This window comes from Artemia franciscana, chromosome 15 (assembly GCF_032884065.1).
Source record: "Artemia franciscana chromosome 15, ASM3288406v1, whole genome shotgun sequence".
NCBI lineage: Eukaryota > Metazoa > Arthropoda > Branchiopoda > Anostraca > Artemiidae > Artemia > Artemia franciscana.
Genome location: NC_088877.1, coordinates 22,460,227 through 22,474,962, shown reverse-complemented (window position 1 = coordinate 22,474,962; position 14,736 = coordinate 22,460,227). Strand labels below are relative to the sequence as shown.

At 34.3% G+C, this 14,736-nt stretch overlaps 1 protein-coding gene across 5 annotated transcripts in view; it reads left to right on the top strand.

Annotated features, from left to right (window-relative positions):
- Positions 1-14,736, top strand: part of LOC136036193 (uncharacterized) — a 139,323-nt gene that overhangs the window by 2,684 nt on the left and 121,903 nt on the right. For 4 of the 5 annotated variants that reach the window (XM_065718275.1, XM_065718273.1, XM_065718274.1 and 1 more), the window contains exon 2: positions 2,489-2,602. In XM_065718275.1, coding sequence (XP_065574347.1) covers positions 2,557-2,602 — 46 coding nt within the window. In that variant the 5' untranslated portion in view covers positions 2,489-2,556. Of the gene's footprint in view, positions 1-37; positions 152-2,488; positions 2,603-14,736 lie in introns of those variants that run through there. The other variant, XM_065718272.1, reaches the window with a different exon arrangement.

The window sequence follows — 14,736 nt, the reverse complement described above, 5'->3', positions numbered from 1 at the left end:
CCAGCATCTTCAGTTTTCAAAGAGATGAATATGTATTTGGGGGATGAATATCTGGTGTGGTTTTCCTTGCAATGAGTATTCAGAGAATGTTTCCGTTATCGCTATTTTATGGATATTATACAGTATAAAGCCTCAGGTTAAGTTTTAGCTGGTGGGTTTTTTTTTACATTTTTGCATTTAAACTTAAGGAAATATCAAGTTTTATTTGTATTTCTTTCATCTTCTTTCATATATATATTTCTCCTTCTGTCTTCCTTTTTCTCTTTTCATATATATATATATATATATATATATATATATATATTATTTTCGTTTATTTATTTAGTATCATTTATTTAATTCATTTATTTAATGATATTAAATAATTCATTCATTTAATTCATTTATTTAGTATCATTTATTTTTGTATATTCCATTTTGGGAATTTCTAGTTTAGTATAAGTTTCGCACATAAAACTTACTATCATTAAGTATATTTTTTTGATCAGCCTCCGTTCAAGTAGCAACAGTATGCTCATCCGTAGATTTTATTGCTTTGCCGGAGTTTTTCTATTCAGCTAAGTCATGGATATTACTAGGACAGATACATTTGTGCTCAATACATGCGTATGGCTATAAAAACTAAAAATTTAGCCACTCTGCTTCTTTGCTTTTAGTTTAAAAATTAAAAGGCTTAGAGAATTCCTAGATCACTCATTTTGTACAGCAATAAATTTCCTACCGAGCCAATTAATAAAAATACACCTTATGGAAGTGTACTTAAGATGGGTCGAGATTTTTCCTAATAGACCGTAAATTGTGTTATCTTTATTTTGGAAAAAGAATATTGAATTGTTATTAAAGTTTCCCTAGTCAATAATCCATCAGTTTTTCAGTAATTAGTCATAATTGAGCAATTTTGAAGTAGTTTGGATTTTTATATGGATTTAAGAGAATTTTTGTTACTTGAGATTGATTTTTAGGGAATTTGATGAAATTGGGATGTAGAACCCATCATGCCCGGTTACATCAGATTGTCTTCTCGAATCTTCTGCTGCTTGATGATCACCCAAAACTTGAAGTATCAACATATCTCTCGTGTGGCTCCCAGACTATTTCTGAGAAAAGGTTTTAGCGTGTTCATGTTGAAACACGCTAAACACGATACCGCGTTTATTCAAGCGGTGTTAGATGTGCACGACTTGAATAAGATGTTTGAAATAGTATATCCACGGTCAATCCTGACGTTGCAGATGGATAAAACAACGGGTAGGTAAGGGGCTCCACACGATGGTCGGTATTTTTTAAACTGACAAAATTTTTGCCACGTTGTTTTACATCCATTTCATTTGATGGCTCAAGGTGGCTCAAAATCACTTTGAGTGGTTTGTGCTGGACATATCGCCTAATTGATTCTGTGATAGATTTGTCCAGCTACATTGGAGCTAAAAACATTGATGATCCGATTATCGCTTACATTGATTGAAGCAAAAGTAAAACATAGATTCAAGTTTCAGATTCGTGTGTGGAACTCGTTAGAGAGCGGGTGATGCTGTAAAAATAGGTAATCCGATTCAATTGAAAATTGCGGAGGTGGCAATACAATTCGACTGTGCAAACAGCAATCACCATGCGACGTCATTTACATGAAAAGTATTTTTCCAAAATGGGAGCTCAAAACAATTTTTTTTCAAACTCGTGACAAAATTCCAGGGTGCCAACCAAGGAAATCCCAGAGTGCAAAAAATTCTGGCGTGAGTTCAATTCCTCCTTCGTGTTTATCCTTCACAGACGCTAAAATAACACGTCCCTTATTCTGTTGTAATTTCTGAAATATTTAAATTGCCAAATAGCATAATTGTCGTATATTCTTTAGTCTATATTCATATTTTTTGTTTGCAATTACATGTGATTTCTGCTGTTTTTTGTTCCAAGCCTTTTTCTTTAGCTGTTCAGAGTCATTTGTCATCTTTTGCAATTTTATCCGTGTCATAGATAATAAAAACCAATTCCTCCTTCCTGGTTATCTTTCGCAGACTCACATACGCTAAAATAACAAGCTCCTTTACTCCGTTGAAATGTTACTTTGTCTCCTAACTGCAGATTTTCCATGCAATATTTTCTTTGTAATTCAATGTGATTTTTGCTGTTTTTTTGTGTTCCATGCTTTTTTCTTTAGCTGTTCATTCAAGACTTTTGCTCATTAGTGAGGGACCTTAGCAACTATCGTATACCTCCCAAAAGCAAATACAAAAAAAATCAATTTACGTGAAAGCGATCAAGTCTAGTATAAACCCAGATAAAATATAAACTGAGCCGAATATATTAGTCGTAGAAATTGAAATAGTAGATTTTTTTTGCTGGACGATTCCTGCAGCAAAATTTGAAAAATACCAGCATTTCGTTTTCTTAGAAATAAAAGTAGCGCTTGGATAAGTCACTTTATAATTTCAGTTTACTTCTGTTTTTCTTTGAAAATGAAATTCAACTGAATATTTCTTATTTTAAGCTTGGAAGAATTGATGGTTTCTTCTTTGTGAATAAGTACACGACTAAATTCCTTCTGCATGAGAAGTAATGGATTATTCGAAATCTCCTGACAGATTCAGGGTCGTCAGTACAGGTTAGTAATAGTATTTAGAGGAAAACATTCAAACATATTACATACTAAACCTCTCGCTTCAAATTTGAACACTTCACTCACCTCTTGTATCCATATCAGTGATAAGTTGGTGGAGAATAGGGTCGAATAACCGCTTAACATCTTTGGGTTGCACAAAAAACAAAACTTAACACTAGACCTTAATATACTTATTATTCAATCTGTGTTGGAGATGTCAGGTGCTACGCTGCTCAAAGGGAAATGATCCATGATTTTAGTATTATATTCCATGATAAATACTGTCGAAGACCAGACTGTGTCTTGGCCAAAGGAGAATAAAAATACATATGATATTGGAACTCAAGCAACTTTTTTTTTGTATTAAATCAATAGCACATGTAACCATCATTTTCAACTTGAAGTCAAGGCTGATGTCAGTCTCTAATGGTGAAATAAAATAGAACATTCTTTTACGTTAAGGTAAAGACACATGTTAAAGGCATATTTTACTAAGAAACCATTATTTTGACTTGTCCTTCATCATTCCTGATTAAGCATGTTTCTTTTAAAAAAGGAAGCTAACCGGAGTGAATCACAATCACAAATAAAAGACACGACGTGAGAACTAGACTAAACTATAACTGCTGTGGTTAACAAATAAACGTTCAAATGGGGATATATCCAATTATTTTGACAGTGGAAATAGGTACAAAAGTCTAGATATTTCGATCATATATACAGTAATCGTCATCAGTAGAAATACCAAAGTGTTAAAATAAAATTCATATTTATCAAAGTTATATTTATAATTTATAATAAAATTTTATCACATTTATACAAAACAAAACAATTAACTTCTTAATCGCTCACAAGATTTTTTCGAGAGAGTTCAAAATAGTATTCATTCAAAGTCTTGAGGCGTAGATTTCCTTTTTTTAATATATATATATATATATATATATGATGCGTTTTCCACGTAATACCTTACATTAGGTATGCTTTTTCAAGACCACACTGCCTTTTTATGACGAACAAATAAACTTTCAAGTGGGGATAAGTACCTGTTTTCACGGTTTACATAACTGAACTAATAATAAATTGGTTAAATACCAACATATTGTATGTGCTCACTTGAAGGACCTCAAACAAAAGATTGGGATCTTTAGGCCTAAAAATGAGTTTTGAAAGGGCTTAAGGCACATTCTGCCTCGAGGCACGTAGAAATATTTATTGAATTCCCCCTTAAAATTTGGTTTGCAAGTATACAATGCTGCAGCATGTTAGTGAACGAAATCTGAAATGAATTTTCAGTCAATTCAAGCTTTTAAATTATTGTTTTTAGGCTTATGTTCTCTGTGCAAATTTTTGATTATCTTTCACTAGTTGTAAAGTTTTCAGGTCTCAACCTGATTCGACAGTGTTCTATTCTTCGATAGAACGATAGTTTAGGTTTAGAATTAAGTTTAGCTTTATCCGCCTGTGAAATTACAGTTTAACATTTGCCTTGTATCTTTTTTTCTTTTTTTTAATACGTTGAAAGGATTTATCAGATATATATGTTTTTCACGACAAACCTATAGTTTTAAGTTGCTTCAAAACGAAAAGATCGACATCATTGTACTCGTTAGTTTCAGATCTACCAATTTGCTGAGCAAGATTAGACTTTAACTATTCTAGACTTTTACTTACTATTAGACTTTATTTAGAATTTTAGAATTTAACCGCTAGATGGGAGAAGCTGTGCCAAAAAAATTTGAAGTAAGTTTCAATAGGAGCAGAATGTATTGACTGAATTGGGGTCAAGGGTGCCAAGAAGATAATAAGCAATATTTGCTTAATTGTTGACTGTTATGCTCTTTATGATATATCCGTTTAAGAAATAACTTAATGAAAAATTAATCCAAATTTTAAAAACAATCTGTAAAAGGAAAAACATTTATTTTATGCATTTAATAAAATGCAGAAAATGTTTTTAAAATTCTGGAATTACTTCTGAAAAGTGATAAAAACCAAAGAATACTTTTGATGCAAAAAGTTTCTGCCGGCAGCTTTTTGTTTAATTTGTTTATTAGCATTATTATTTGAAGAGGTTATGAGTCTTAAGGAGCTCAGTTTTTGTGAAGTCCTCTTTTCTAATAACAAAAATAACAGTTTGAATAAATGCAATGTCGAAGATACCCTTGGTGAAGTTGTTAAGGAGTAGTCACCGCTCCTTTTGTTCCTAAAATGTCTGTGATATTTTTATACACCGACAAAGAAAAAGCAGCAATACATGAAACCAAGGATTTTTGAAGCTAAGGAAAGAAGAACCCTGTTAGAAACTATTACTCTTACTACTACCACGAACTGTTCACTACAGCACCAGGCCATTGACACTATTGCTACTGATCCAGGAAATGCCTGAGCCATTCCAATGAAACATTTCTCTCAGCTGTAGAATATGAAGATCCACACAGCCAAAGCTAAAATCCATGGACTCAAATATACAGCCTGGTTATCAGCTTCTACTTTACATGTAACAATTGGGAAAATCACATTATTCACTCATATTGGCTCACTAATAGATTCTCGTGGAGGCTCTAAGCTTAATATATAGAACATAATCAGCAAAGTCGAAGCCATGTTTACACATCCCTACCGCCATCTGTGGAACCGGCGTAACAGCAGGAACACAAATTTTGTGTTTATCAAGCTACTCCTAGATCCGTTTGTCTTCTATGTAGTTGAGACGCCCTTCAAGACGTTTCATCTAAATAATTTGGAAGTTATTGACCACTACTGTCTTGGAGAAATTTGAGGATATGTTACACCGACAGAATTACAAATGTCAGTGTGCTGCCGCTGCTACAACATTGAACCCAACGAACCGACTACCGTACAGGGAATACGACGTTAGCTTAGTCGTGTCCTGAGGACACACAATGACCGGATCATCAAGCATTAGCTTCTCGGTTGGTCCTTTGCCAGATTGGCATAGGAGGCTAGGTTGTTTATTGAAGAATTGGTAAGCAAGTTTCAGAAATGACCGTAAGCCTATTAGCGGATTTGAAATGTTCTGGCAGAAGATGCTCCAGTTTTCAAGATAACTGGAACAAAATCACGACAGAAGGGAGCTCTCCACAAGTACAAGCCTTATAATGCCCACACAGCTGTGAACGCTCTTCCTTTGCTGCAACCTATTGAAAGCTTCACTCCCTACTCCCTCTCATGAAGTTTCGACTTCCAATAAATCTTCTCTGGTGACCTCTTCTCATTGTATTTGGAGATAACCATCGTTTTAGGGGATAACCTTTGGTTGGAGATAATCTGTTCTTCGTTTCGCCCCAAAGGACAACCAAAAGAGCGATAATCCTACACTTTGTTATTTATTTATTCATTATAATTCTTTCCAAGAGGCACTACAAATGAAAGAGTTGGTCCTTTGAAGACGTCTGAGAGGGCGAACTGGAAATTGGGAACTCGAATTGGAAATTTAAAAGCCCACGATTTGATAGGATATAGCATATATACTTACTTATAATACCATAAAGACCTTATTCTTATTGATCTTCATCTATAGCCTGCGTGATTTATAAGGGATAAGATTATTCTTATCAATTCAAGAATAAAGGATAAAATTTCAGGCCATGGAGACCCTTCAGCTAAAATCCCAGAACCAAGGAAACCTGAATAAGGAAACGTATCAGTAATGTCCCCTCACTGGTCATAACGTCAGCCATAGGGGGTAAACTATTGGAGCTAATAGTCCCTCAAGACTATTAGCCCTAAACGCCCTAAACGTAAAAAACCCTAAACGCGATTTCAGTTTATTTTTAATAGACTGGTTTCATCGTGATTTTAAATTGTTTTGGGAGGAAGAGCCTCGTCTACGCTTCAACTGCTGGAATAACAAGAGAGTCTGGTTTTTACGACAGCACTGTGAAGATACCAGCTACTATGATTATAAACCTACTGACATTTTGTTTGGCCGTTACAAAAAGTGATTTTTCATATGAGAATATTGTGTGTGGCATTACTTCAAATAAGCAAATTAAAACGCGTGAATTTTATAATATGAGTCAGAATAGTCAGAATAGTATTATTGACTTTACAAAGACATATAATAAAAATGAACTTACATTAGTGTTTTGTGGGTAAGAAATAAATTATTATTGTTATTATTATTATATTGTAAGAAAATGTGAGCCTGACTTTGCATGCTAAGATGAAAACAAGTTGAATCCTGACGAGCTGCTGCCACTTCTCGTTGAAAGTGGTTACCTTTACGAAGAAGAAGAAATCTAAAGGACACAGAGTTTTGTACATACAAATTTTATTATAGAACAAATTCACAAACATTTCTAAAACACTTCATTCTTAGGGCACTGAAATTTATATTATACAGGTAAAAAAGAAGTATTTTTAACTAGAAAGTCGTTCAATTGAGGATTATCACCATAGATACTAAGAAGTTCACTGTAACTATATACGCAACATAAAAAATGAAATATAATAGTGCATGAAAACCACAACTTTAGGTTGATAAATCTGGTACTGGCTACCGATTTTGAATAATAAGTTTTCCACTTTGCTCAAGAAAGTTTTTAATGTGAGGAACGTAGAACGTATACGGTACGCCCTAGGATCGAAAATTCAACATTCTTCGCTGTTTGAAAGATGCTCAACCAATGTCCGTCTTTACAGTTGATGGACTACTATTAACAATGATAAGGGTTTTGTTAACGCTTTAAATTTGTTCAAGGAATTCCGAATGTGTGTAATAAGGTTTGTATTTATACATATAGGGATCCAAATTAAATACATTGATTGTTTAATTTGTGTTCATGGTGCCAAATCTAATAGAACACAGCCATCTGGGATAATTTTCTAATAGGTTTCAAATTGATTTTGTGATACTAATGCAATACCTTATCCAATGGTTTAGTAAAGTTACAATCTAAGCGTACTGTACCCGTTCGGACAATAGTTACATCTTGATTACCGGACAAAGCCAATACAATGATACAATGAGTTTTTACAAACGTTTCTTCGGTTATACTATTTTAAATAACTGTGAACTTCGATCTAGGGATTACATTGTAAATTCATATAGGATCCTATAGGATTTATCAAAGGATAAATTGTAAAGTGGAATTCCGTTTACTTTAGATGCAAGAGATGAAATACCAAACATTTAAATTTATGTGAAAAATTTGTCCATGACCCAACGGTACTACCATTTCTTACAAAAGCTAAGGCAAGTTTTGAAGGCGATACTCCAATGATAAATGATGCATCGGTGTAGGTATGTGTACCCGTAGCAATATGTCGTTGATTCATGATATTATGAGGAACGAGTAGTTTGATATTATTTTCGACTAGATCTTAATTTCTGAATTACCCAAGCAACGGAACTCATAACTTGTTGTGTTCGTACATGAAATATTACCCAGTTGAGAGAGACTGTTACATCAGGTGCAGTGTCAAGTTTTATCACAAAATAAAATTGGACGGAGCAAGTTTATCAGCTTTTAGCTTTTTATCAATCTCTACATGTATTTTGAGCCATTGAGGTGTATTAAATATCTCGTGATTTATTTTCCTAACCAAGTGTAAATCGTTAGTTGTTGCATTTTTACGTATATTGGTGTTGTCAGTGTCCGTTTTATATTCATATCCAATAGCCATACCTCTCAATTGTTTATAGGACATTGAAGTCATCAACATGAAGTGCATAAAACTTGCATCGTTTGAAAGATTGTTGCTTGTGCTCACCAATTTCCTATTAATGTAGACGCTGATTTGTTTAAAAAAAATTGTGTAGTATACAATTTTCGTAGGATAACTTCGGCTGCACTTGGTTTTGATTGTTAGATTTTTTGACAATGACATGCAAGTCTATAAACATGAAAGTCAAATCAATGAAATAATCTTCACTGGAATAAATTTGAAAATGTATGTTTTCAGAGACCGGTTGTTGCGGATAAAATTGTTCGTGGTAACCATATTTGATTCGTGATTTTATCTGGAACGTGCAGTTTGATTATATTCCCACTAGCTCTGAATTGTTCAATTGCCAAAGTAACAGAACTCATCACCCGTTGTTTTCGTACATGAAGTATTGCCGAGATAAGAGACCCTGTTAAGTCAGTTGCAGTGCCAAGTACTTTTCGCAAAATGAAATTGGACGGAGCAAGCTGTAGCTGTATATCAATCTTAACATTGGTGGGTATCCATGGATCATGATCATGAATCGCGAATTATTTTCCCAAACAAGTGTAAATCACGAACTGTCACCTTTTTAAGTATATTGGTAGTGTCAATATCTGTTCTATATTCAAATTCTATGGCTAAGCCTCTCAATTTCTTATAGGACTCATCAACAACAATTGTATGTAACTTGGATAGTTTGATAGATTGTTGCTTGTGCTCACTAGTGTTCCATTTATATTGACATTAAATAAAAAACACGTTTTTCAACTGAAAGTAACGAGCGATATTAAAAATTAAAACGAACAGAAATTGTTCTGTATACGAAAGGGAATACTCCCCCCTAAACGGCCGCTCTTTACGCTAAAGTTTGCCCCTTTCTCACAACTCTACTTTTTAAAACAATAAAAAACTTTAGTGTCAAGGGTGGGGCGTTTAGGAAGGAGTAGCCCTCTTCATATACGGAATAATTTCTGTTCGTTTTGAGTTTTAATATCGCTCCTTACTTTCTGGTTAAAGAAAACTTGTTTTTTTATTTAGTTTCTGAACAATTGCATATTAATTTTTCTGTGGCTAAATGGCTTTCTCATAGTTTTGATTCGACGATTTTAAGAAAAAAGTGTGGGATAGGAGGCCTAATTGCCCTCCAATTTTTCGATTACTTAAAAAGGTAACTAGAATGTTTCATTTTTTTACGAGCGTTTTTATTAGTAATAAATGTACGTAACTTACCATTTAGCTTACGTAACGAGCTTCTATATTCATATATTTTTATTATGTAATGAGAGGATTTGCCCCCTCGTCAATGCCTCGCTCTTTACACTAAAGCTTAAATTTTATCCCAGTCCTTTAAGAATGACCCCTGAATCACAAAGATCGTAGAATAAATAGTTGAAATTACAAAAAATACTTTAGCGTACAAAACGAGGTATTTAGGAGGAGATGAACCTCCTCATCATCGTAATAATTTATGTTCGTTTTTAAGTTTCAATGCTGCTCCTTAAATCCAGTTGAAAAAACTTTTTCATATTTATTTTTTCATTGTTTTTAAAAGAATGCTAAAAAATCCTGCGCCTCCTTCATGGAATTTCGCTTCCCTCATGATAAATTCTCCTTGGAAAGATCATCCCCCGTAACCCCTCCCCTTGACCCCCTCCCTCAGCCAAAAAATTCCCCTGAAAATGTCTGTACACTTTCTATATGTAAACAATGTTCGAAGTTTGTGACTCGCAGCCCCTCCCCGGAGACTTTGGAGGAGTAAGTCATTTCCAAAGACATAGTTATTGAAAAGATTTAGAGACGAGTTAACTGAAGGATGAGATTCTTATATGTTGTAAATATAGAATATCTAGGAAAAGAAATCCTTTTACGATCTAACAATTGTTAATTTTGGTTTCTTCTTTAACAAGAGCGACATTTTACGCTTCCGGGCTGAATTGAGACTGATGAGTGATGAGGTATTTCTTACCCTTTTAAAGCCTTTCCCGCTTTGTGGTGATTTCAATCGCTCGACTAGGGATCGGGCAGCGAAACACTTTCATTAAAATCCTTCCCAGAGCCCCAAGTGTTTAGTTTAGAGGATGGAAAATCTGCGGCTACCAGTTCAATATATTGTTTAGCCATGGGTAGAGCAGAGCGAAACAAATTAGCAAACCAATTGCCGAGACCTTAACCTTCTCATATGACAATTGTATATTTCTTTACGCATCCTTTGTCAAGACATCGAGAGAAGGTAATACCAATGTCCCGCTCTTACGTATTATTGAACGTGAAAGCAGTCACGAACACGTCACCACTACAATATGAAGTACCTTCAATATATTCCAGTCAGCACTTCGTATTTGGAGCTCTATCAGTTAACTTAAAAAGTGAATTGGGTGATCCTCTAGCAATAACAAAAGGTTTAGCTGTGATTACATGCCATTTTCAACCTATTCAGTGAGATGGCTAATAGAAAAAATACTTTTATTTGTCCTGATATTGATTGCTATGTTGCTACTTTTGGACCATGACAATTGGGTCGTAGAATGAACTATTACAGGGGTCGTTCGTCAATATACGGTTGAAGTCTCAGCAATTGGTTTGCTTAATTTTTTTGGTCTGCTCTACCCCTGGCTAAAAAATGTATTCCGCAGGTTGTCGCAGATTTTGTGCTCTACACTACACGATTGGGGCTCTGGGAAAGATTTTGAAGAAAGTCTTTCGTAAAATCTCAGGTCCAGTGTGCAATGCCTCGGCGAGCGATTGGAATCACGACAAAGCGGAAAAGGCTTTAAAAGGGCGAGAAACGCCTCATCACTCATCAGTCTCAATTCAGCCCGGAAGCGTAAAACGTCGCTCTTGTCAAAAAAGAAACCAAAAGTAAAAGTTGTTAGGTCGAAAAAGGATTTGTTTTCCTAGAAGTGTCATATTTACCACATAAAGAATCTCATCCTTTAGTCAACTCATCTGTAAATCTTTTCAATGCAGAAAATATTGATGCGAGCGTAAAACATGGTTACTATGAAAAATCTTATCCGCAAAAACCGCTCTCTGAAAACGTAAATTTTCAAGTTTATTCCAGTGAAGTTTGTTTCATAGATTTGCCTTCCACATTTATAGAGTTGCATGTGATTGTCAAAAAATCTAACAATGAAAAACAAGTGCAGCCAAGGAGTTGTCTTATAAAAATTGTGTACTACACAACTTATTTCGACAAAACAGTGTCTACATAAATGGGACATTGGTGAGCACAAGCAAAAATCTTTCAAATGATGCATTTTATATACAATTCATGCTGATGACTTCAATGTCCTATAAGCTATTGAGAGGTATGGCTATTGGATATTGATATAAAACGGTCACTGATACTTCCAATATACGTAGAGATGCCACAACTAAAGATTAACGCTTGGTTTGGAAATCAAATCACATATTTAATATATCATATTTAATCTTGGGTGGAAATCAGATATTTAATATATCTCAATGGTTGCTTCCCAATGTAAAGGTTGATATAACGCTGAAATACAATCCGTCCAATTTTATTTTGCAAATAGTTCTTGGCACTGCACCTGACGCAACGGTCTCTCTCACCTCGGCAATACTTCATGCATAAAACAACAAATTATGAATTCTGTAGCTTTGGCAGTTGTGAAATTAAGAGATAGTGGAAATAATACCAAATTACTCGTTCCTCATACAAGCACGAATCAAAGACATTTTGCTACCGATACACGTACCTACACCGATTCATCATTTATCAACAAAAAAATCTCTTCAAATTTTACTTTGGCTTTTGTAAAAAGTGCTAATGCAGTTGGATCATGGAATAATTCTCCACACAAATTTGAAATGTTTAATTTCTTTCTTGTATTTCTTTCATTTCTTGTATGTAAAATAAATACAATCCCTAAATTTGCAATCGCTACAATGCAATCCCTAGATCGAGATTCACAGTTATTTTAAATTGCATGATCCGAAGAAATGTTTGTCAAACCTCATGGTATCATTGTATTGGATTTGTCCGGTACTCAATAAATGACTATTGTATGAGCTGGTACAGTACGTTTAGAGTGTACTCTTGCCAAAACATTGGAGGAGATTATTGTATTACTCTCACCAAATCAATTTGAAACCTATTGGGATATTACCCCTGATGGCACTGTTCAATTCGACTTGGCAACATGACCACAAATCCAATGATCAATGTATTCATTTTGGATCCTTACATGCCCAAATAAAGATCCTATTGCATACCTTCGGATTTCCTTGAACAAATTCAAAGCGTTAACAATACCCTTGTCATAGTTAATGCTAGTTTATCAACTGCATCGTTCAAAAAGCGAAAATATCGAATATTTTATCCTCTGGCCTACCATATTCGTTCTACGTGCCTCACATGAAGAACTTTCTTGAGCCAAGTGTATAATCTATAATTCAGAATCGGAAGCGAGTGCAAGACTTATCAACCAAAAGCTGTGGTTTTCATGAACTATTATATTTTATTTTTCGATGTTGCGCATATACTGACAGAGTTTTTTTTAGCATTTATGGTGATAATTCTTGATTAAACGACTTTCTAGTTGAAAATTCTCTTTCTTACCTTTACAATATGAATTTTAGTACCCGAAGAATAAAAGGTTTTAAAAATGTTTGTGAATTTGTTTATTAATAAAATTTGTGTGTACAAAAGTCGGTCCTTTAGATTTCTTCTTCTAAGTATAGATAATGATAACTGGCGACAGATCTTCAGGATTCAGCTTGTTTTCATCTTGGCACGCAAAGGGTCAAATTTTCAACAATGTAATGTAACTTAATTTGTATTATATCTCTTTGTAAAATCGATTGTACTAATCTGATTCATATTATAAAATTCACGTATTTCAGTACGCTTAGTTGAAGTAATTTCACATACAATATTCTCATATGAAGAATCACTTTCTGTAATTGCCAACTAAAAGTGAGTAGGTTTATAACCATAGGAGCCGTTATCTTCACAGCGGGGTCGTAAAAACCAGGCTCTCTTAAAATTCCCTCAGTTGAAGTGTAGACCAGGTCCATCCTCCCAAAACGATTTAAAACCGTGACAACACCATTCTCTTAAAAACAAATTAGAATCACATTTAGGGTTTTTTGCTATCATTCTAGGGTAAGCATTTTGCCATTGATCACATTTATATTAGTGACAATTGGAGCATAGGAAGCCTCTAGTATGAGGGTTACAGATCCCTTCAAGACAGGAATTACTGTCTTTAGTTTGTAGTGCGTGTCCTCTATGCAATTTAAATAGATTGCATAATCTACACTTTCATTATAGTCGTCAACAAAAGTAAAATTCTCACAGGATGACCAGCTGCTTAGTGTATACAAGCATAATGGGCATGTTTAAAATATTTTTCCCTATTGACGATCTCACTGCTAAAAATAAACCGACTCGCTGTGTTATAAAATGGATGTCTTCTATGAGGAGGAGCGACGTCAAAAAAGTTCTTTAGCATATTTTCTGTCGCCTTGTAAAATGGCTGTCTATATAGTGGTTAAAAGCAAAACCACAATAGAATTTTTGTCATTAATATATCAATAAATTGAGTAAATGCATCTTGACTACGACGTAAAAGTTTCCTACAATTATCCAAAGATGGGGTCTTATTTCTCATTATATTAGCAAGCATTCTTTGAGAAAATATTTGCTTTCGAAGAGATAACCTTAGAGAATCATCACATAGAATCAAACACTTTTCCAAAGTCACTCCTTATGATTTTTAGCCTCTCAAATTTAATCATTTTTAATCTTGATACTCTTACAACTGATTATAGACTAACTAAGAATCTCGCAAGTAACAAACTTACTCCTTTTTTAGGATGATTCAAATCGTTGTCTTCAATGTATTTCAATAAGGCATTTAATCCATCTTGTAATCCTTGTGTGTGCATTATACTCCCTTTTGCTACAAAGTATAAGTGTTCTTTCGACTTGATTTTGCTTAATGATATTACATGTTGCAAAAATATCTCATTCCATTCTAGGGTTAGCCGGCAACCCCTTGTAATTTATACTGCAGCTTTTGGCACTCTAGGCTTCATTTCGCCATTTTAAGCACCTTCAATATTCAACAGAGTAAAAGCATCCATTACTGAAGAATAATATCATCGTTGTTGACACACTGAACTTTTTTTTAATACTGAAGCGACTCAAGCATGATTACGTCACCCTTGCCTGTAAATATTGGACTATGATCAATTTTTAACAAAAATTGCGTAATTCCCTATTACGTAACTTCCAAAGATATCCTTATTTGCTGGGCCCCCTGAAGGTTTTTTAAAAGAAACTATTAGGTAAAATCCAAAGAAATCACGGAGTAAATAAGCCATGATCCTTGTAGGTTTTAATCATCACAACCATGGAAATCTAGATTTGGTGGAGACCCTGAAGGTTTTGTAAGAAACAGAGGCCTGCATCTATAATAAAACATTTCCCTATGATT